Genomic DNA, 21,379 nt, shown 5'->3' with positions numbered 1-21,379 from the left:
ATTGTTTGACCAAGGTTTTGAATTGGGGGAAAAGCTATAGAAGTGAAACGTATTCATCTTAATTTAATTTTAATTGGATTTTTTTTCAGTTTTATTGAGATGTAATTGACATACAGCACCATATAAGTTTAAGATATACAGCAGAAGGACTTGACTTACATATATTGTGAAATGATTGCCACAATAAGTTTAATTAACATCCATCAGCTCATATAGATCCAAAAAAAAAAGAAAAAGACAAAGAAGTCTCTTCCTTGCGATGAGAACTTTTGAGATCTATTCCCTCAGCAGCTCTCATCCTTAGAGCAGTGTTGGCTACAGTCACCATGCTGTATGTGACATCCACAGGACTTATCTGTCTTATAACTGGAATTTTGTACCTTTTGACCACCTTCCCCAGCCCACCTTGTGTCATTTTATATACCGCAGTGAAGAAAGAGTGTTAAAGAAACCTCAAACAGCAAAAATCCAGATTGTCTTTTAAAGAGGGTGGAGAGTGTGCCCTTGATTCACTTCTCCACCAAGTTAAAAAAAAGTCATGGGGGCCGGCCCGGTGGTGCAGCGGTGAAGTTCGCACATTCCATTTTGGTGGCCCAGGGTTCGCTGGTTCAGATCCCAGGTGTGGACATGGCACCACTTGGCAAGCCATGCTGTGGCAGGCATCCCACATAGAAAGTAGAGGAAGATGTGCACGGATGTTAGCTCAGGGCCAGTCCTCCTCAGCAAAAACAGGAGGATTGGCAGCAGATGTTAGCTCAGAGCTAATCTTCCTCAAAAAGAAAAAAAAAAAAGAAGGCATGGCACATGGGAAGAATAAGGGAAGAATAGGGTCCCTCAAATGGTTCTCACCTGAGGCGGATTTCACCCCCTTTGGGGTCATTTGGCAATGTCTGGAGACATTTTTGGTCGTCTTGACTTGGGGAGGGGGATGCTGCTGGCATGTCGTGATTAGAGGCCAGCGGTGCTGCTGAACATCCTGCAGTGCACAGGATAGCCCCCTCCACAAAGGATGATGCAGCCCAAGAGGTCAATAGTGCGAGGGTGAGAACTCTGAGAGTCCTGGCTGCGAGGCTGCTTGGTGTCTGATGTGAGCGGTTTTCCGAACCTTTCTGGGCATCACTAATTAGAGTGCACGCTGCCAAGGGCTATGGGGGTGTTTAGCTGAGAGCGAGTCAACCAGGTCCCCAGTTCCCCTTTAAGCAGCCGAGTGTCCTATTGTATTTAAAAATAACACCCTGAAAGCAGATATAATTTACACCCAACCTTTTGGTCTTGCTTCTGCCTGTAAATGAGGATACAGCCATATGGTCGAAATAATCAGACAGGTGCATCTGCTTCTGAGCCTTTACAAAATGAAATTGGTGACTCTTTAGCCTGAGTGAGCCTCCGTGGACACGTGGGACCCCACATAGGACCTCCCTCGACTACTGATTTCCCGAGTGAAGGAGGTGCCCCACCAGCACCCGGCACCTGCCGCTGATTCCTTCTATAGAGATGGAAAGGGAGGGAAATCCCTCTGTAATTTACCCCTGAGCCCTCTGGCCTGTCTGGTTTTACCTGTAAACTCATGCCTGTGTGCCTATTGTGTTTGGGCTCTGCAAACGCGGATTCTTCTTGAGACCCGAGGCACGTCGAGGCGTGGGGCACCTCCAGTGTCAGCGTCTGCATGGCGTCCTGTAGGGAGAGGGTCCCGGGAGGAAAGGTCTCCCAGATTTCAGCAGGGAAGGCTTAAGGGGTTGTGTCCGGTATTTTAGTTTTATGGCTGGTATTTGGTTCTAACCATTTGTAAAGGGAATTTCTGGGACTATGAATTTAGAACTATGTTGTCATGGTTTCACCGTAAAAATCTGTACTTAATCTAAGGGCCGTCTGCCGGGAATCCGGACTTGATCTTTATATTCCTAGGGGTGCAGGGAGGAGGAAATTCACTCCCCCCGGCCGGTGTGGAACAGAGAAGGGGCTGGGGCACATGGGGAGAGCCTGGGCAGGGCTCCTCAGGCCTGAGAGGGCTGCAGGGCCTTGCAACCTCTCAGGTGTGGGGTTTCTTTGCACTGAGAGCTCCCCTGACCTCTTTGCCTCCACCCATTGTACAGATGAGGAAACTGAGGCCCAGAACTGGGAAGGGCTTATTAAGGTCATCCAGTGAGTTTGTAGGGAAAGTCGGACTTAAGCTGAGGGGTCTTGATGCTCAGCTTGGCCTTTACTGGGCCTCCAAGACGTAGTAGGCTAGGTTTTGGCCTGGACCAGCTGGGCCTCCCCAGTACCCAGCCAAGGACCCAGGAGAAAACATGGCTGAATGGATAGAGCGATCTTCCCAGTGTATTTAATGATGCCTGCTGTGAACCTAGAGGGTTTGTGGGGAACACACCAGAGGCTAGGGTGCTTCCAGTTCAATCTGGGAGATGGCTCTCCTTGGCAGATGAGAAGCAATCCAATTCATTAGGAGAGTGATGTGTCAAACAAAAGCATCAACCTCGAAAGGACGGCCCCAGGGCCTTTGGTGGGGACAGAATGGCCTGGGGAGGAGGATGGTTAGGACTTCAGTGTGGCAGAAGAGGTCCTCCCAGGACCAGATGGCCAGGGAGGGTTTGTGGTGGGTAAGGTTTGTGAAAATGGTCATGATGTTGACAATAAGAATAGCAACTAGTATTTATTAAGCCCTTGCTGTGTACCAGGCTCCATGCTAAGTGTTTTCTGTGTGTTTCCTTGTTCCTATGATGAGAGTGCCGTTGGAGTCCCCATTTTACAGAGGAGTAAATCAAGGCACAGACTGATGAGTGTCTTGCTCAAGGCCACGCAGCTGGTGAAGGGCAGCAGTGTGGCTCCCAATCCAACATTCCTCACCCTTCCCCTGTTGCAGACAGGAATTCCAGCTGGAGGATTTGGGGAGTTGTTTTGGGTCAGAGGAGCAAATGGAGGATTGGAATACAGGAGTGAAGCAATCAGAGGGCTGCTTTAGAAATGCTGACCCATTTTAGGTGCTTAATAAGTGTTTGCTGAGTGAATGGATAAAGAGTGACATGGCTGAGTCGGGGTGCGGGGTGGCTCAGAGACCCGTGGAAGGTGCTGAAAGGACCAGTTGGGGGCGCTGGAGACCCGAGTGGATGAAAAGGAGGAAGAGGAAAATGCCAGGATGCCCTGAAGGACCGGGAGAAGGGGGAGATGTGGTAAAGGGGGTGGTCAGGCAGGGGAGAAAGCTTGGTGAGAAAAAGGATGTGGTACAGGTGAAACTTGCTCATGGAGATGCCAGCCATGCAGCTGGACATCTGGGCTTGAGGCGGAGAGGTCAGGAGCGTCTGCTGAGAAGTGACTGTCTCTCAAGTGGAGGTGGTGGTAGCAAGGACTGACATTCCCACGCCTCCCCTACCACGTGGCAGGGCCAAGTGGTTGTTAAAAGGGTCACTTATGACGTGTGTCCCACAGCACAGTGACCCCAGAGTTTCCAGGCTGTGGTTGGGTCCCCTGGGTCCACCAGAGAGTCCCTGTTGGCTGTCTTGCCACTGCCCTGGAAACCATGGACCTGTCCTAGAGGCTCCTTCGTCACTTTAAGCCTGGCTTCCCCTACCTGGCATCTCCTGTGAAAGCGAAGTGAACCCAGCCCTTGGCAAACACACTCAGGAGCTGGAGGAACAGGTCTTGGGGCGTTTGCAGTTGCCATATTTCATGTGCCTCCTCAAAAAGGTCAAACCCTGGGTGTGCTTATTTTGTCTTGGAAGAATGACAGTTAGATCTATCCCTCAGGGATTGATGGGGAAAGAGAATCAAGGGTGGGGAGCAGATGGAGGCAAAATGCTATAGTGTTAAGAAGAAAAATCCTAAGACTTGTAGTTGAGCTCTTTGGGGTTATCTGGCCCACATTGTGTGATCCTATATGAAGTATAAGCCCCCCAGGGCACACTCTGTATTGTGTGCTGGATGCAGGCATTGGCATCAATCAACAGTGGTACCATTTTGTTAATCCTGAGGGGATGGTGCCCAAGAGGGGAGGGAAGCAGCTACGTTGTATAAATAGCAACTGGTCCCCCTCTATCGTGACTGAACTGCTGGTGGACTGACAGAAGGAAGCCCTGGGTTGAATGTGGATATCAGTCCGTGTCTCTGGGCTCATGATTTTTAGCTGAATTATTCAATATCACTCATGCTTGACACCCATGACCAAATAAACCGTGGCCTGGAAACTAAGTCAGAGGTTGCAAACTGATGGCCCAGAGACGTGTGTTTTAGTTTAGTTTTGTGTTGATCTGCACAGTGGTTTTAACCACTGGGGTGGTTAAGAACACTTAAAAATCGGGGGTGTTTGAGTGAAAATCTGGATCTGCTTTTCTTGACAGGTGGGAATACCTGGAAACACAAAGCCTCTGTTCCACGTGACAGGAACGGGTGGGAGCTGGGGAGTGGCCATTCCAGCTCGGCTGGGTTTGAGTGCCACTCCTTGTGTCTTCTTGACTCTGAGACAGAGCATTGGTCACCATTTGTCACTGTGTTTGTTCTAATGTTTCTGTCACACCAGGCTGCTTCACTGGTTTCCTGCGCCTGTAGGGCTCTGGGGCATTTGGGGCCTTGACATGGTGCTTGGAGTCATTGCGCTTGACTGGGCGCTGGTCCTGGAACAGAGGGGCCCTGGTTCTGCGGGAGGGGGCATCCCCAGGACAGGGGTAAGGTGTGGAGATGCCGCCGGGTGCATCTGGAAGGCTCTGGGACACCCGTGTTCAGGAGGGCTGGCCGGGGCCGTGTTAGAGCTGGGCTGCTGAGATGTGGAAGCTCGTGCTGCAGTGGCGGAACTGCTTTGGTCGTGTGTAACCGAGTGCCTCAACTTGCCCATCTGGAGCGGAGTGGGGTGAGATTCATGTCACACTGGCCTTCTCAGTGGCTTCTCTCAACTGCTCTAAGAGGAGGGGCTGTGTCCAAGGCGGGAGAGGGAGGACGGCTGGGACTTGGGAATTGTACCACCGGCCACCCGCCTTGGTGGTTGGTAGTGGTGGCTTTGCCACCCAAGCCCAGGAGTGATCCTAGGTCATCGCTCATTTTCCAGGGGAAGCAGCGCTGTTGTCACAGCCTCTGGGGCACCTGATCCCTACAGGATGGAGTGGGGGCTGGGGCTGGAAAGTGGGTTCTGGAGTCACGTTCTTTCTCTTTTCAAGTCTACTTGGTGGTTAGGGAAGGCTCAGTTATGTCTTGTGATCTGAGGGAGAAGGTTCAGGGTGGAGGTCAGAGGTTAAAAGGGGACAGACCTCTGTCCCCAGAGCACCCGAAGCTTCCGCCAGGCCATGAGGCCCGCCGGTTTGGCACTCCCATCCACTTGCAGCAGCTACTTGATTTGGTCTCGTCCTCCACGTTTTGTTTTCATTTTCTATTTTCATTTTTCTAGATATCCAAGGTTACATGCTCTTTGTGAGAAGTAGTGTGGTTCCAGCAGAAAGCCAGCTACAGAGCTACTTTCATGGGCTTAAGATGAGAACAGCTAAGGGGGAAGAAAGGTTTGAGTTGCTGGGTTTGGCTCCTGAAGTCAGCAGATGAGCAAAACCACACTGAGGAGGCGACGTGCAGCCTCTGGGCAGGACAGAGGGACTCCCACGCCAGCTCCAGGAAGAGGCAGGTGTGACACATGCTTAGTTCATTTTAAAATTTTATTTTAGTTACTTACTATGAATTTTATTTGTTTTAAAAATGGGTCGTATAATTACAATGCTTGAAATTGATGAGGAGCCAGTGTATAGTCTCCTCCGACCCCTGTCGCTCAGCCACCTAGCTTCCTTCTCTGGAGCTGTCCATCCTTGTGACTCTTTCCAGAGAGATTATATAAGTACACACATGAATGTGATATATACACGGGCCTGTATAAGTATACATCTATTTCTCTGTTTTTGATAACAGCTTTATAAGATGTAATTCACATACCATACGGTTCATCCATTGGGAGTGTCCAATTTATGGTTTTTAGTCTATTCACAGAGCTGTGCACCATCACCCCAATCAATTTCAGAGCGACACCCCCCAGAAAGAAACCCTGAGCCCATCAGCAGTCACCCCAGCCCCGTCTCGAGCCCCAGCCTTCGGCGAACTCTAGTTAACGTCAGTTTCCCTTCACGCTCCTCCTTCCTGGAATTTTCCTGGCTATTCTTGCTGCCCTTTTTTTCCCCTCCTCTGAACTTTGGCATCAGCTAGTCTAGATTCTCCAGCAAAAATCCGTCAGTGTTTTCTTTGATTTTGTGAAGCTTGTAGATGAATTCAGGAGGCATGGGATCTCGATGAGGTTGAAACTTTCTAGTCGAGAGCGCGGTGTGGCCTCCTTCTCTTGACACCATCTTCGCTGGGTTGCTTTTGGTTGTAGCAGGAGGTGGCGGGCAGCCAAGAGATCTTGCGACTGCACTTCTGGCTGCCTGAGAGGTGTCCCTGGGGGGGCCACTCCAAGGGCATGAGGAGACCAAACGTCTGAGGAGAGTTTCCTGCCTCTCGTTGGAGTGTGAAGAGCTCGGGTCCTGGCCTCGGGCAGCCTGAATCTGAGTCCCACTCACAGGGCAGGTTGTGTGCTGCCTCCTGGCTTCTATCTCCCTGACCCCGTGATGCCTCACTGGCTGGAGGCTGCGATGAGACGATGCATCAGTGCCTGGCACCAAGGGTTGCTGCCTCATGGTGGCTGCTGTCCCTATCACCCTAGTGGAGCGATGATGCAGGAAGGCCCGTGTACGTCAGAGTCTCAGGTTGATGGCACCCTGCAGTGGGGGTGGTGGCTATGAATGGAGACCACAGGAGCCTGAAGAAGGGGGAAACCTGGCCTTCCCAGGCTGTCCTGGCAAGGCCTTGTTGGGGAATGGGAAAACGGTGGCCCCATGGAGTGGATAGGGTGAGGAAGCACCATGAGGATCTGTCACCAGAACCCTGACTGCACCTGGCAAGCAGTAGAAACGGACACGAGATTCAGGTTCCGGGTGAGCGACTTGCCCTGAGGAGTGGCGGAGGCGAGATCCAAACCTCCGTGTCTGGACACGTGGTCTGTGGATCTGACCGCTCTACCCCGGAGAGCTGAAGTTCGAATAACAAACTCGCCCTCGAGGGCTGGCTTTGTTTAGTTTCTCTTTGGGGGAGGGCAGGAAGGGAGGCCCCTCTCCAAGTCGGTGGCCCAGCTCCAGGCTCCGCTCGCTCGGCCCTGCTGTTTGCACAAGCAGCCGGCTGGCGCCCCTTGGGAAACCTGCTTCTGAGCAGCTGTTGAAAGGGCCTTTGAATAAACAACCCTCTGGTTTTAGGATTACATTTCAGAGTAAAGAATTTGAACTTCTCCTCTGTCTTGTTGGAAATGTGTGTTTTGGCTCCAGTGGAAGAATCCTTTGTCTCTTCCCGAACTTCTCTGGCCTTGCCTGTTCCTGGGAGGCACAATAGGGACATTTCCTTACAACCCCCCTTTGCAGTTTCTTCGTTGAGGCCACCTGGTTTAATGAGACCTTGTTCCAGAAAAGAAAAGCTGTGGCAAGGGTGCCGTGCTGTTGAGGGTGGGCCAGCAATATCCTTTCCCATCTTTGATTCCTGAATCTCCTATGACTGACAGTTTTCGCAGCTGCTGTGCTGCTCGGGCGCCCACCCCACCCTCTGGATGGCTGAGGAAACCGCTCTGTGTTTCTGCAGAAACGCTGAGATTGAACCTAAGTCTGACCTTCAACCTGTGCTCATTCTAGAACCAGGTGCTTCCTCCTCAAGGTGCGTGCGTCTGGGAGGTGAGGGCTCTGTCCCTGAGGCTGGCCCACCGTGCCCTGGAGAGGCTGGGGTGACTTCAGATTCTCCATGGCCGTGTGGCCTTCACTGTCTCCTCAGGCCAGGGTGCTCCGAGACGCCCCGTGAGGGGGTCTTGAGGATGATTGTCTTCTGGGAAAACCTGTTCACAGGGGAGCCGGAAGCAGAAATATTTATGATACTGCCATGGAGAAACTCTTTCTCTATAATTGTTTGTTTCTAGAGCAGAGAAGAGTCCTAAGGTTTTAAAGGGTTTGAGGAAATGAGAGAATTATACGTGGAAGGTTTACTCTTAAAATGTGGAGAAATCCCAAGATGGTGTTTATTCTCACAATGATGGTTCCTCTTCATGCTGGGCCTGCCCTTGTTCCTTTGAGATCTGGTGGCACTTAGAATTCTTTAGGTTGAGTGACAGAAAACCTGGCCCAGACTGACTTTGGTGAAAAGAGAGTAGCCTTGTAGTTACCAAGGACGGCTGGCTTCATAGTGGGTTTGGAACGTGGTCTCTCTCTGTCTGATCTGTTCTCTGCCATGTTGGCTTTGTTTTCCATTTCTAGAAGGTGTTAAGATGCCAGTGAGTATGGGCAGGGCATTTACTGTCCCTTTTCCTGCCTTCCTAGCAAAGGGTCACTGGCCCTGATGGGTCACGTGCCCTCCCAGACTGCGCCCCATTGCCATGGCCTGGGGGTTGCAACACGTTGGCTCTGGCTTGAGTCCCATGTTCCCTCCTGGAGTTGGGGGTGCGGTCAGTGGTCAGGCCTTCTCAACCACAGGGACCGTGTGGGACGGGGATTCACTAAGGCCACTGAGGATACAGATGCCCAAAGGAGGGAGGACACGGATGCTGGCCTGCCCCAAACTGGCACATGTCCTGAAGGAGTCACGATTTAAAGAGAGTTTATTAGACGTGCACCCAGATCAACTTGAAATAGGAACGTGTATAGAGTGACAAGTTCCAGAACGAGAGTCTCTGGGTGTTAAAGTCGAGCGAAGTCTGCTGGGGATATGGAGGGGGTTTGCTGTTGGGAGGGAGTGGGAAGTGGCGAGGAGAGCTGGTGCCCGGCCTCTTGGCAAGCACGACGTGGGTCAAGGTGACCTGTCAGGGAAGGTGGCGCTGGGGCAGCCCTTGGCCCTCTTTTGAGCAAATCAGGAACGACATGCACTCACTATGCCCTTGGGTTTTCCTAAGTTGTCTCCACAGTCTAAGCTCTCAAGCCCTGGGCACGTTGCAAACCGAGTAGTCGGGTAGCACTGTCACTTAAGCATGTGCGAAGGAGGCGCAGATGTCCAGCTGTCTAGGCATCGGGCCACCTGCCTTCAAACCCCGCCTCTGCTACTTATTAGCCATGTGGCTATGGGGACGTCAACCTCTCTGAGCCTCAGTTTCCTCAGCTGTAAAACAGGTAACAGCAGTGCCTTCTAGGGTGATTTGTATGTTTTCCATGCCATCGTACATGTGAATTGCTGAGCCAGTACCCAGGGAGAGCTCAGCTGTTGTGGACTGTTATTAATTAGAAAAGACACATCGGGGGGGTGGGTCCCTACTCAGAGAAGAGAGAGCAGGACGTGGCAAGGTGGTTTCGGCTTTGAGCTGTGTCCGGCTTTCATGGTCTCCCTCTCTGAGGCTCGATGGCACATCCTCTGACCCCAGGACGGTTAGGCTCCGCAATCTGAGGATATGCGGGAAACGCTGAGCCACTCTGTTCACACGTTTTCCTGCTTCTGACTCGCACAGCTGGTAAAGGAGGGGTTCGCCTTTTAATTTGGGAGCAATGTGAAGACCCCCATCCCCCCTACCCCACCTGACTCCATTCATACATCGCGTAGTTTCCCCCCTGCCCGTGGAGGTCCTCCTCGGTGCAGCCCGTGAGCCTCTGCCACGAACGAGCTTGAGTCTCTTTTGACTCACGAGTCCCAGTTTTCCCTTATTAACACGCTCGACAGCCAAACAGCAGAAGTGACTCTTCCTTTGTGAGGGGTGTTGTGTCTCAGAGAATTGACTGTTTGAGATGTAATTTCTTCAGCTCCTTCTGTCGGAACTGGCGTTTGAAGCGTGCATGAGGACTCTCGCTAACGGCCTTCTGGGTTAGTCAGGGTTCTCCAGAGAAACGGAACCAAGGAGATAGAGATGGAGATTTATTATAAGTAATTGGCTCATGCCATTGTGGAGGCTGACAAGCCCCAAGGTTTGTGGGATGAGCGGGCAAGCTGAGACCCAAGAGACCCAGTGGGGTAAGTTCCAGTCCCAAGGCTGGCAGGCTTGAGATCCAAGAAGAGCCAATGTTTCAGTTTGAGTCTGAAGGCAGGAGAAAACAAAACAAAAGGATGCCCCAGCTCAAAGGCAGTCAGGCAGGAGGAATGCTCTCTTATTCGTGGGAGGATCAGTCTTTATGTTCTATTCAGGCCTTCAACTGATTAGATGCGGCCCATCCACGTTAGGGAGGGTAATCTGTTTTAGTCGGTCTGCTGATTCAAACGTTAATCTCTTCCAGAAATACCCTCACAGACACACCCAGAAATAATGTTTGACCAAATGTGTGGGCACCCAGTGGCCCAGTCAAGTTGACATGTAAAATGAACCATCACACCTTCTGTGTAATCTCAGGGTTTACAATTATTTTCTGAGGTGATGTGGTTGCAATGGTTGGCATTAAAGCATGTGGGCCATGATGTTCTAGAGGCTGGGGTTGTTTTCCAGCTTCTCCGTGGGTAACTGTTAAGGGTCTTGTTTTGAGCTAAATAGGTTAGTTTTCTCATCACAAGATTCTGAGGCAGGAAGACTGAGTCGGGAAGAAGGAAGATGACTTTATGGGTGATTGGGATCCACTCCCATGAAACAGGGCTGAAGTCAGAGCCTCTGGAACCTTCTTCCAAGGTCAGCAGTCAGTCCTGCCCCAGGGCCAAAGACTAAACGAGGTTTCAAGTCTTTTTTGAATCCGAGTTTGTGGTTTCTAGGCTTCACGACACCTGAGAAAGAGTCACAGGCAGCCTGGGAGCCTTCAGCCTGTAGCCATCGGGCGGCAGACTCTCCAGGCGTCTACAGGTGCGTCCTCAAGTCCTGGCTTCACCGGGCGGCTCCTTTCCTAGGACCCCAGATGCTTGTTCAGATGCGTGTGGGGAACGGGTGACCTGGGTGCACGGCAGGGTCAACAGAGGGGCGCGCCCCGCTGCTTGCAAAGCCGCGTGCTCCCTCCCCACAGCGTGAATCATCTGGGCAGAGCCAGGGGGCTGTCTTCCAGAGGCAGGTGTGCTGTGTGGGTCTGCGTAGACGGGGATTTTGAGTCTAGTCTTGAGGGCTTGAGGACGGCTGGTTTTCCTGTGGCTTTGTCTTGGGTTGCTTGTGGCATACGGAGCTGTTTCTGGGCTTAAATTTCCCCCATCCGGTATTAGAGAGGGAATTGGTCGGGGATTATAAATCATCTCAGGCAGAATGCAAAGATTTATTTCACTCCTTTGAGGGGAGGTGGAGAAAAAGAAGAATCTGGGGATGGTGAGCACATGGGGCCAACGGCGTTTATAAGGTTAGCACTGACACTCCCGCACAAAGCCTGCTTCCAAGGTACCGTTGTCCCAGGGCCATGCGGGAGGCGACTGGCTGTGCCCCTCCCGCCTCCCACCACCAGGCTTGGCATCTGTACCGTGCTTCATCCTGTCTTCAAAATCCAAGAAGTCTCACACCCATGCCTCTGAGTGTGTGTGTGTGTGTGTGTGTGTGTGTGTATACTGTGGTGAAAGCAAGAGGGACACACAACTTTGGGGTGGGGCTTGGGGCTCATCAGCTTCATAGCTGCTTTCTCCCCGTCTCCCAAGGCCTCTACCCAAAGAACCACAGGGAGCAGGAACCATAGACTGTAGAGTTTGCTTTACGCCAAAGATACAGACAAATATGTGTATTTTATATGTAAGTGACACTTTCGTAGATTACATTTCTGTTTAATCAGACTAGGTACGATGAGAGCAAGTTGCTGCCTGAAGGTGCACTTCTTTTTTCATTATTTTGCAAACTTCTTGAAGAATTTCTGCGTGCGGAGGACAAGATCTCACACGTGTCCTTGGTGTGGTCTCCCCCCGGGAACGGCTTACAGTTTGCAGGAAGAATGCTTAGAGAATATGATTCTTCAGTGCCCCACTTAGGATTTTTGGGCTTGGCTGGTTCTCAGATATACTTCAGAAGGAGGGACACTAGAGAATACAAGACATTTGGAGAAAAGGTCAAGATAGTGGGGAAATAAATGCAAAGAGCATCAGTAGTCATAATAATAGTAGTATTCCCGGTGGCATCATAAACTTTCAGCCATGCTCCATATATATGGCATCCTTCATGCAGAGGGACTGACGCCAGAGACCCAAGTGGCCTCTCTCAGCACTTTCCCTGTGGTCCACAGTGACCCTCTACCATCCCAGAGGTAAAAGCTTAGTGTTGTAACTTGCTATCCTCATAAATCCTTGTGGTGGATACGATATTGACTCATTTTTACAAGTCGTTGTCATACAAGAGAGGCTGTAGTACTTCTGTTTATTATTTTTGCTAACAGTATTTTTTTTCTTTTGGTGAGGAAGATTGGCCCTGAGCTAACGTCTGTTGCCAGTTTTCCTCTTTTTGCTTGAGGAAGATTGTCACTGAGCTAACATCTGTGCCCATCTTCCTCTATTTTGTATGTGGGACACCCACCACGGCATGGCTTGATGAACAGTGTGTAGGTCTGCACCTGGGATCCGAGCCTGTGAACCCCAGGCCACTGAAGCAGAACACGTGAACTCAACCACTATGCCACCGGGCCAGCCCCTACTAACAGTAATTTTTGCTGAGAGCCTCATTTGTAGGCTTGTTAAACACATCATCTCATTTAATCCTCCCTCGCCTGTGAGGGACAAACACTATTCTTATCCCATTTTGTTTATGAGGAGACTGAGGCTTGGGGAGATTCACTGACTTGTCCATGATCACCCCGGCAGGGAGTGCCCGAGCCCTGACCCTAGTCCCACCTGGCCGGCCCATAGGCCAGTGCTCTCAATGCCAGGCGCTGTCGTCTGTGCTCGGAGGAGAGACCTGCAGACACAGCGGGGCTGGGTGGAGGGAGGGGGGGAAGGGGGTAGGGGTCAGGGCTGTCGTGCCTGTGCAAGCGCAGGGCTAGACCCTGTCCTCATTGAACATTTTGATCTTTTGCTCATGGTGTATTTTCTTTACGTTAATTTTGCCTTTCTAAAGTATTGCATTTGGGTATTCTTTATCTTGATTTCTGGGTTTTTCCGTGCTCGGAGCAGGTGTAATCATCTTTGCTTTGTGGATGAGGATGACGAGGCTCAGCGAGGCCAGTGACCCGCCCGAGGTCCCGTGGCTGGAAGTGGAGGAGCTGGGATGTTGGCTCGGTCTCCTGGGAGCCTGGCTGGAGGCAGCGGCCTGGTTTCCCCGGGTGGGGACGGTGGAGTTCTCAGGGATGTGCTTCTCCTCTGCCAGGTCGGGAAGGAGGCTGAAGAAGACCCGCAAGTATGACATTATCACCACTCCAGCCGAGCGGGTGGAGATGGCGCCGCTGAACGAAGAGGATGACGAGGATGAGGACTCCACAGTATTCGACATCAAATACAGGTCCGGGGTGGGGACGGCGGCTTCCTCCTGGGCTTGTGGGCGTGGGGCGGTGGGACGGTTCATCTCTGAGAACACCACGAGGTCGGGCTGTTCTGTCTTTGAGTGTTGGTGCATTCTAATGATGGGGAGAATTGCTCTCATCCCTTCCTAGGGCACACAGCACCCGGAAAGCCAGCCGAGAAGTACTGCCAGAGAAGGGGTGTTCCCTGCTTTTCCCAAATGCCAACACCGAGAAGCCACCTTTATGAGAGCAAAAGGGGGGCTGGATTTCAGGCAACGAGCTTGTCGTGCACCCGCTGTGGGAGACCTGGTCCCAGCACCTGCATGTGCCACACGCCGTGCGCACAAGTGGAAGCTTCTCATTCAGCTTCACTTAAGTCAATGCCGAGAGTGTGGGGCGGTTGTGGAGGGGTAACTCCTTGGAGGAAATTTGCCGATGAGCTCCAAAGACGGGTGTGTTTCCTAAAAGAAGGTCAGAATGACTGTGCCTTCAGGATTGTGGTGCCTTTGGGATCCTTTTGGGATCCTTTTGGAATGTACTTTGGATATGTGAGATTCTCCGTGTAAGGGCTAGGGGTGAGCACAGTTTAGAGGTGAGGGCTCCAAGGCCCAGAGAGGGGCAGTCGCTTGCCCAGGGACCCAGTTATTAGTAGCAAAGGTGAGACACAAATCCAGGCTGGACCCAGCCCTGAGCTTTCCCCCCAGGGTTCTCCAGAGAAGCAGAACCAATAGGATATGCATCTCTGTACAGACAGAGATTTGTTGTAAAGGTCCAATCTGAAGGCCTGAGAACCGGAGAGCCAATGGTGTAAGTTCCAGTCTGAGGGCAGGAAAAGACCAATGTCCCAGCTCAAAAAGAATTAAGCAGAGTGAATTCTCCTTTATCCCACCTTTTATTCTGTTCAGGCCTCCAGTGGATTGGATGAAGACCCAAGAAGAGCTAATGTTTTGGGTTGAGTCTGAAGGCAGGAAAAAAACCATGTCCCAGCTCCAAGGCAGTCAGTGTGAGGGACAGTCTTTATCTTCTGTTCAGGCCTTCGACTGATTGGATGCGGCCCACCCACACTGGGGACAGCAATCTCCTTTACTCAGTTTACTCAGATACTTGTTAATCTCACCCAAAACACCCTCCCAGACTGCCCAGAATAATGTTTGACCGTATATCTGGGCACTGTGTGACCTGTCAAGTTGACTCATGAGATTAACCATCACACATAGCTTTTCCACACCTGGGAAGGCAAGTCTTCCCCGCCTCTCCTGACTTGATCTTATTTGGCACAGCCTTGGCTATTCTTAGCCCTTGGCCCTTCTATATAGATCAGTTGTCAGATTCAACAAAACAATGTTTAGGATTTTGATGAGAACTGCACTGACTCCCTAGGTGGATTTAGAGAGAATCAGCCTCTTTATGTTGACTCTCTCAACCCATGAACATGGAATGACTTTCCATTTATTTAGCTATTTTTTAAAATGCCTTTCAGTGCTTTCAAAAATTTCTCCATAAATATATTATAAATTTTTTTTTTGGTGAGGAAGATTGGCTCTGAGCTAACATCTGTTGCCAATTTTCCTCTTTTTGCTTGAGGAAGATTGTCTCTGAGCTAACATCTGTGCCCATCTTCCTCTATTTTTTATGTGGGATGCTGGCACAGCATGGCTTGATGAATGGTGTGTAGGTCTGTGCCTGGGATCTGAACCTGTGAGCCCAGGGCCACCAAAGCAGATTGCACAAACTTAACCACTACACCACTGGACCAGTCCCTATAAGTTTTGTTAGATATATTCCCAGGTGTTTCACATTTTTAAGAGAGATATATATGTGTGTATGTGTATATATATACACATACACACATATATATTAACTCTAAAAAATACTATTTTATTTATACTCACGTCTGAAAAAATGACTCTATTATCATGTTTACGTGCATACCCCTCTTGGAAACAGAGTTTGTTAATCAGTCATACTTAATTTTTATGAAGAACATACAAACATTAGAACACGGATTGGTTATAGATAGAGTGGGGGAACAAACCATTAGCTATAATTTGCATTTTCGATAAAGAGCAGCACCCTTTGAGAAGAACCAGAGCAATTAGTAATATTCATCCATACTGCAGAATAATATATACATAAGAAAGTTAGCGATGGTATTGATTTTATTGCTAAGCTGTTTTATCTGTCTCACATTCAATGCACAGAAATAAAACATAAGGTGAAGAAAATTACGTCCTTGTTGTTAGTCATAGTAAAAAGGGTCTGTCTGCAGGCCTGGGAGTATGGTACAATGGGGAGTGCTTGATGGCTTAAGTGGATCAGCGCCCTGTTTTGATTCTGAGCCACTGAATAGCATCTCATCCGTATTTGGTGCCTGGCCTAAATCGTGGAGCTGTGATAGACTCAGCCAAATAAGAGAAGACCCTAAACAAAGAAATAGAACCGTCAGTCTGTCCAGAAATTCTACTTACAGGCTCTGTCTTGAGTATAAGGTAGAAAAAGGGCCCTTTCTTGAGTACGTGGATCCCAATATTATTGCAGTCTAAAGACTGCTGGCTTGATATTGGCTCTGGTATAATGAAGATAAAGTACACATTGAAACCACTGTCAGATTAAGAAACTTCCACGGCTTGTCTCAAGTCTTCAAATAGTGGAGCACGTTCCTTTTCTCGGCTGACAGTGCTGCATTGGCTTTGCTGCTGGCCGTGAAACTGCTCACCAAGGGCAAATGTTTAAATGGAACCACCTGCTAGGTGTTAAAGGAACAGATAATACTTCTGTTTTTTGAAAGTCCAAGCTTACTACCTGGTCTGTTGCGAGGACAAAAGCAGGTAAGAAACTGGGTCTCAAAGCGTGATCTGGAGCGCTTGCATTGGCCACGGTGATAACCCCACTCCGTCCCCATCTGACACAGCAGTAGCCTGGAACCCTTCCACACGCAGTTGTTTTTGACACAGGAATCACGTTAGGTCCTTCAGGTTCCTCAGTGTTTCTTCTCCAGCCCTACTCTGGGCAGAAGCTCAGGACCCAGCAAATTTACCTGGATCACCCGCAGTAATGAATCCTCCTGTCCCGCAGGGTCAGTCTCCACGCCTGGGTGTCTGCTTCCCCGGCTGCTGGCTCCTCTGTGCCGTCACTTTGGGGACAGTTTCAAAGACAGGTTCCTCCGCAAACTGCTGTCACATGATTGGTGACCTCGTCTCTGATATCTTTTTTTTAAAAAAAATCATTTTCTAACTTTTTGTTCATGGTGTCTAGACGTGCACTTTGATTTTTTAAAATATTGATTTTTAAAAGCCAGCAACCTCACTAAACTCTTATTAATTCTAGTAGTGTAAATGAGGATTCTTTTGGGTTTTCTTTATGGATGTATCATCTGAAACTAATGAATCCCACCCACTCCCCTGTGGTCCCAGTCCTTAAACGTTTTATCTCTTTTTTTAGCCTTTTTGTCCTCTTGGCCTTGAAGTCATTGTTAAATAGAAGTGATGGTAATAGGCATCCTGTCTTGATCTTGATCTTAAAGGGTATGCTTTCATACTGACCACTAAGAATGGTGTTTGCTATAGGGTTTTCTAGATTTTACTTTTTCCAGAAAGTTTCTCTCTTCCTAGTTTGCTAATGTTGGATTTTATTAAATGTTTCTTCTAGCTCCATTGAGAGGATCATGTTTTTTTCCTTTAATCTGTTACAGTGGTGAAATTATATTCATTGATATTGCTAATATTAAACCAAATTACGTTTCTGAGATCACACGAGCTTGGTCGTGGTTGTGCTATATTTAAAAAAACAAAAAAAATCTTTTTTTTGAGAAAGATTTGCCCTGAGCTAACATCTGCCGCCAATCCTCCTGTTTTTGCTGAGGAAGACTGGCCCTGAGCTAACATCCATGCCCATCTTCCTCTATTTTATATGTGGGACGCCTGCCACAGCATGGCTTGCCAAGCAGTGCCATGTCCACGCCTGGGATCCGAACCCATGAGCCCTGGGCCGCAGAAGTGGAACGAGCGAACTTAACTGCTGTGCCACCGGGCCGGCCGCCTGGTGTTATCTTTTTATGCACATTGCTGCATTCACTTTGCTGCTGTTTTGTTTAGGACTTTCTTATTTCTCTTAATGACCAAGAGTGGCTTATCATTTCCTGTTTTATAATATCCTTATCAGGCTTTGGTGAAAGTTTTACTAGCTTCATAAAACCAGCTGAGACGTGTTCCTTATTTTCCTTTTCTCTGGAATAGTTTGGATCCGATTAGAATTATTTGTTTCCTAAATGTTTAGAAGGTTCTAAAACTGGCTGGAGCCTGATGCTTTTCTTGTGCAAAGATTTTTAAAATGGATTGATGCTCAATTCTTTGAATAGTTATGGGACTATTTAGTCTTTCTTTCTTCTTGGGTCAATTTCAATGGGTTGTATTTTTCTGGGGGTTTGTCCATTTCCTCTAAGTTTTCAAATGGATTCACCTAAAGTTGTTCACAACATTTTCTTATTATTGTCTTTTTAATCTTTGTAACTTGTAGTCATGGCCCCCTTTTCATTCTTAATATTGATTATGTTCTCCTTTTCTCCTTTTTCTTGATCAATCCTACTGGAAGTTTAATTTTATTTGTCTACGTAAAGAACCAGTTTTTTGCTTCTTTGATCCTCTCTATTATATTATCATTTTCCATTTCTCTTTTCTTTTGTTTTTACAGGGACTCACCCTGAGCTAACCTCTGTGGCCAATCTACCTCTTTTTTTTTTCCTCCCCAAGCCCCAGGGCGTGGTTATATATTCTAGTTGTAGGTCCTTCTAGTTCTTCTACGTGAGCCACCACCACAGCATGGCTACTGACAGATGGCTGGTGTGGTTCCGCAACTGGGAAACGACCTTGGGCTGCCATCGTGGTGACCACTGAGCTTCAACCACTAGGCCATCAGGGCTGGCTCTCATTTTCAGTTTCCATTGATTTCTGCTTCACTTCCTTATGCTTTCTTTGGGTCTATTCTCTTCTTTTTTCTGACTTCTTCCACTGAATATTTAGCTCCTTCATTTTCAGCCTTCTTTTCTGGTGTAAGCATTTATTCTGAAACTTCATCTGCTTCAGCTGCCTCCCACGGGCTTCCTTATCACTGCCAGGCACTCTCCTGCCTCCCTGTTGGTTGTGAAGAATTGGAATTCAAGTTGCTCACATTAGAAGTTTGTGTCGTTTGTGGGTGGAATACAGTCATGCTGTCTAACAATGTTAGTCGTTTCGGTCAACGATGGACTGAATATACAACAGTGGTTCCATAAAATTATAATGGAGCTGAAAAATTTCTATGGCCTGGTGACGTTGTCGCTGTTGTAATGCAATGCATTACTCGCTTGTTTGTGGTGATGCTGGTAAACAAACCTACTGTGCAGCCAGTTGTATAAAAGCATAGCACATACAATTATGTACAATACATAATGCTTGATAATGATAATAAACAACTATGTACTGGTTTATGCATTTACTATACTATACTTTTTATCATTCTTTTAGCATATACTCTTTTTACTTATAAAAAAAGTTTACTGTAAAACAATATGCCCTGTTATGTAGCAGCAGCTTATATATCCTGTGTTTATACCGTGTATCTTGACTGCATCATTTTCTCTTGTGCTTGATTTAACCTCATGTTGTTTTGTTCATCATGGCCCCTAAGGGTACAAAATTCACTGCTAACGTTGACAATAAAAGGCCATGTTGAGTGATTGACCTGGAAAAGAAATTAGAAGTGACTAAGGACTGAGAAGGTGGAAAATCAGTGATGGTTATTGCTCACCAGTCAGGCATGTCCCATTCCACCTTAGCTACAATCTTGAAGAGTAACAGCAAAGGATTGGGAGCTATTAAAGGATCTGCTTCATTGAAGGCAATGAGACTAACAAAAATTCGAGAAGGGCTTAGATCAGGCATGGAGAAACTTCTAATGGCCTGGATTGAAGACCAGACACAAGAAGTGTATCCCTCTTGTCACTCTGGGGATCACGGCCAGAGCAAAAAGTTTGTTTGCAATGTTGAAAGAAAAGGCTGGACGGGATTATGATGTTGAATTTACTGCTATCTCCGGATGGTTTAAACAATTCGAGAATCATTATTAATTCCATAATGTGAAAGTGAGGGGTGAGTCTGTGAGTGCTGATGCGACGGCAGCTGAAGAAGTTTTGGAAACTCTAGATGAGCTGATTGTGGAGGAAAATTACTTGCCAGAGCAAATATTCAATATGGATGAAACCTGCCTATTCTGGAAATGAATCATCCATAAGGTGGCCAACACAATGCCAGGTTTCAAGACTTTTAAGGACAGGATAACAGTCTTGCTTGGGGGCAATGTTGCAGGCTACAAATTGAAACCCTTTGTGATCGGGCACAGTGAGAACCGCAGGGCCTTCAAGCGTATCAGTAAGCACACGCTGGCAGCGTACTACAGGAGCAACAGGAAGTCATGGATGACCCAGCTCCTCTTCTAAGATGCCTCCTGAATTGCTATGCTAGTGAAATGAAGAAATACTATGTGGAGAACAACATACCTTTTAAGATTTTGCTTATTGTTGATAATGCTCCCAGACGTTCTCCTTTTATTGGTAATCTTGATCCCAACATCAAAGTGGTGTTTCTCCCTCCAAACACCGCATCTTTGACCCATCCAATGGATCAAGGAGTTATAGCAGCTTTTAAGATCTACTGCCTGAGGAGGACCTTTGCCCAGACTATTGCTGCAACTGAGGAAGACACTGATGCAATTCTGGAAGGTTACATCATCTATGACTGCGTCAAGAACCTTGCTTGGGCTTGAGGTCGTGTCACCAAGGAGACTATGAATGGCATCTGGAAGAAGACACCTGAGAAGTTTGTCAGTGAATTCAAAGGATTTGCCAAGGGTGAGGTTGCAGAAGTTGACAAGGCTGTGGTTGAGAAGGCAAACAGCTTTAGCCAGGATGTGGATGAGGATGACACTGAGGGGCTCCTGGAGGTGGTTCCTGAGGAAGTGGCTAGTGAGGGGTTGTTGGAAGTGGAACAGGAAGGCATAGCTGAAGAAGAGGCAAGAGAAAAGGAAACTGCATGAGAAGAAAAAGAAGAGCCTCCAAGAAAATTCCTAGTGCAGGGTTTATCAGAAGCTTTTGCAGACCTCAGCAAGCTCCTTAAAACGTTTGAGAACATAGACCCCCAACACCGAAACGTTTTCATTAATGGAGAGGAATGTTCATGGTGCATTATCTGCTTACAAGCAAATCTGTGATGAAAAAAGAAGCAAACCAAGCAAACCGCCGTGGAAATATTTCTGAAAAGAATGACACCCCCCTCAAGAAGAGCCTGAGGCAGGTCCTCCAGGAGATATTGCAGAAAAGACCTTGTTATCATGGGAGATGACAGCTCCGTGCATGTTAGTGCCCCTGAAGACCTTCCAGTGGGACAAGACGGAGAGGTGGAAGACAGTGATATTGATGATTCTGACCCTGCGTAGGCCTAGGCTAATGTGTGTGTTTGTGACTTAGCTTTTAACACAACAATTAAAAAAGTAAAAAAAAATAAATAAATTTTAAAAATAGAAAAAAGCTTACAGAATAAGGATATAAAGAAAGAATTTTTTTTTTCCTGAGGAAGATTCACCCTGAGCTAACATCGGTGCCAGTCTTCCTCTATCTTTCAGTATGTGGGCCACCAGCACTGCAAGACCACTTACAGAGTGGTGTAGGTCTGTGCCCGGAACCGAACCTTGGCCGCCGAAGTGGAACGTGCTGAGCTTAACCACTAGGGCACCGGGGCTGGCCTGAGCAAAGATATTTTTGAACAGCTGTACAATGTGTTTGTGTTTTAAGCTAAGTGTTATTACAAAAGAGCCAAAAAGTAAAAAAAAAAATTGAAAAGTTTACAAAGCAAAAAAGTTATAGTAAGCTGAGGTTAGTGTATTATTGAAGAAAGAAAAATATTTTTTTATAAATTTGGCGTGGCCCAAGTGCACAGTGTTGCACAGTGTACAGCAGTGTCCAGTGATGTCCTAGGCCTTCACATCCACTCACCACTCACTCACTGACTCACCCAGAGAAGCTTCCAGGCCTG

The 21,379-nt window shown here is 48.2% G+C and overlaps 1 protein-coding gene across 1 annotated transcript in view; it reads left to right on the top strand.

Annotated features, from left to right (window-relative positions):
• Nucleotides 1-21,379, top strand: part of FAM174B (family with sequence similarity 174 member B) — a 35,009-nt gene that overhangs the window by 5,903 nt on the left and 7,727 nt on the right. The window contains exon 2 of the mRNA XM_070267212.1: nucleotides 13,184-13,315. Coding sequence (XP_070123313.1) covers nucleotides 13,184-13,315 — 132 coding nt within the window. The remainder of the gene's footprint in view (nucleotides 1-13,183; nucleotides 13,316-21,379) is intronic.

The sequence above is a fragment of the Equus caballus genome, chromosome 1 (assembly GCF_041296265.1).
Source record: "Equus caballus isolate H_3958 breed thoroughbred chromosome 1, TB-T2T, whole genome shotgun sequence".
Taxonomy (NCBI): domain Eukaryota; kingdom Metazoa; phylum Chordata; class Mammalia; order Perissodactyla; family Equidae; genus Equus; species Equus caballus.
The sequence above is the reverse complement of the archived record's forward strand: the minus strand, read 5'-3'. Positions and strand labels throughout refer to the sequence as shown.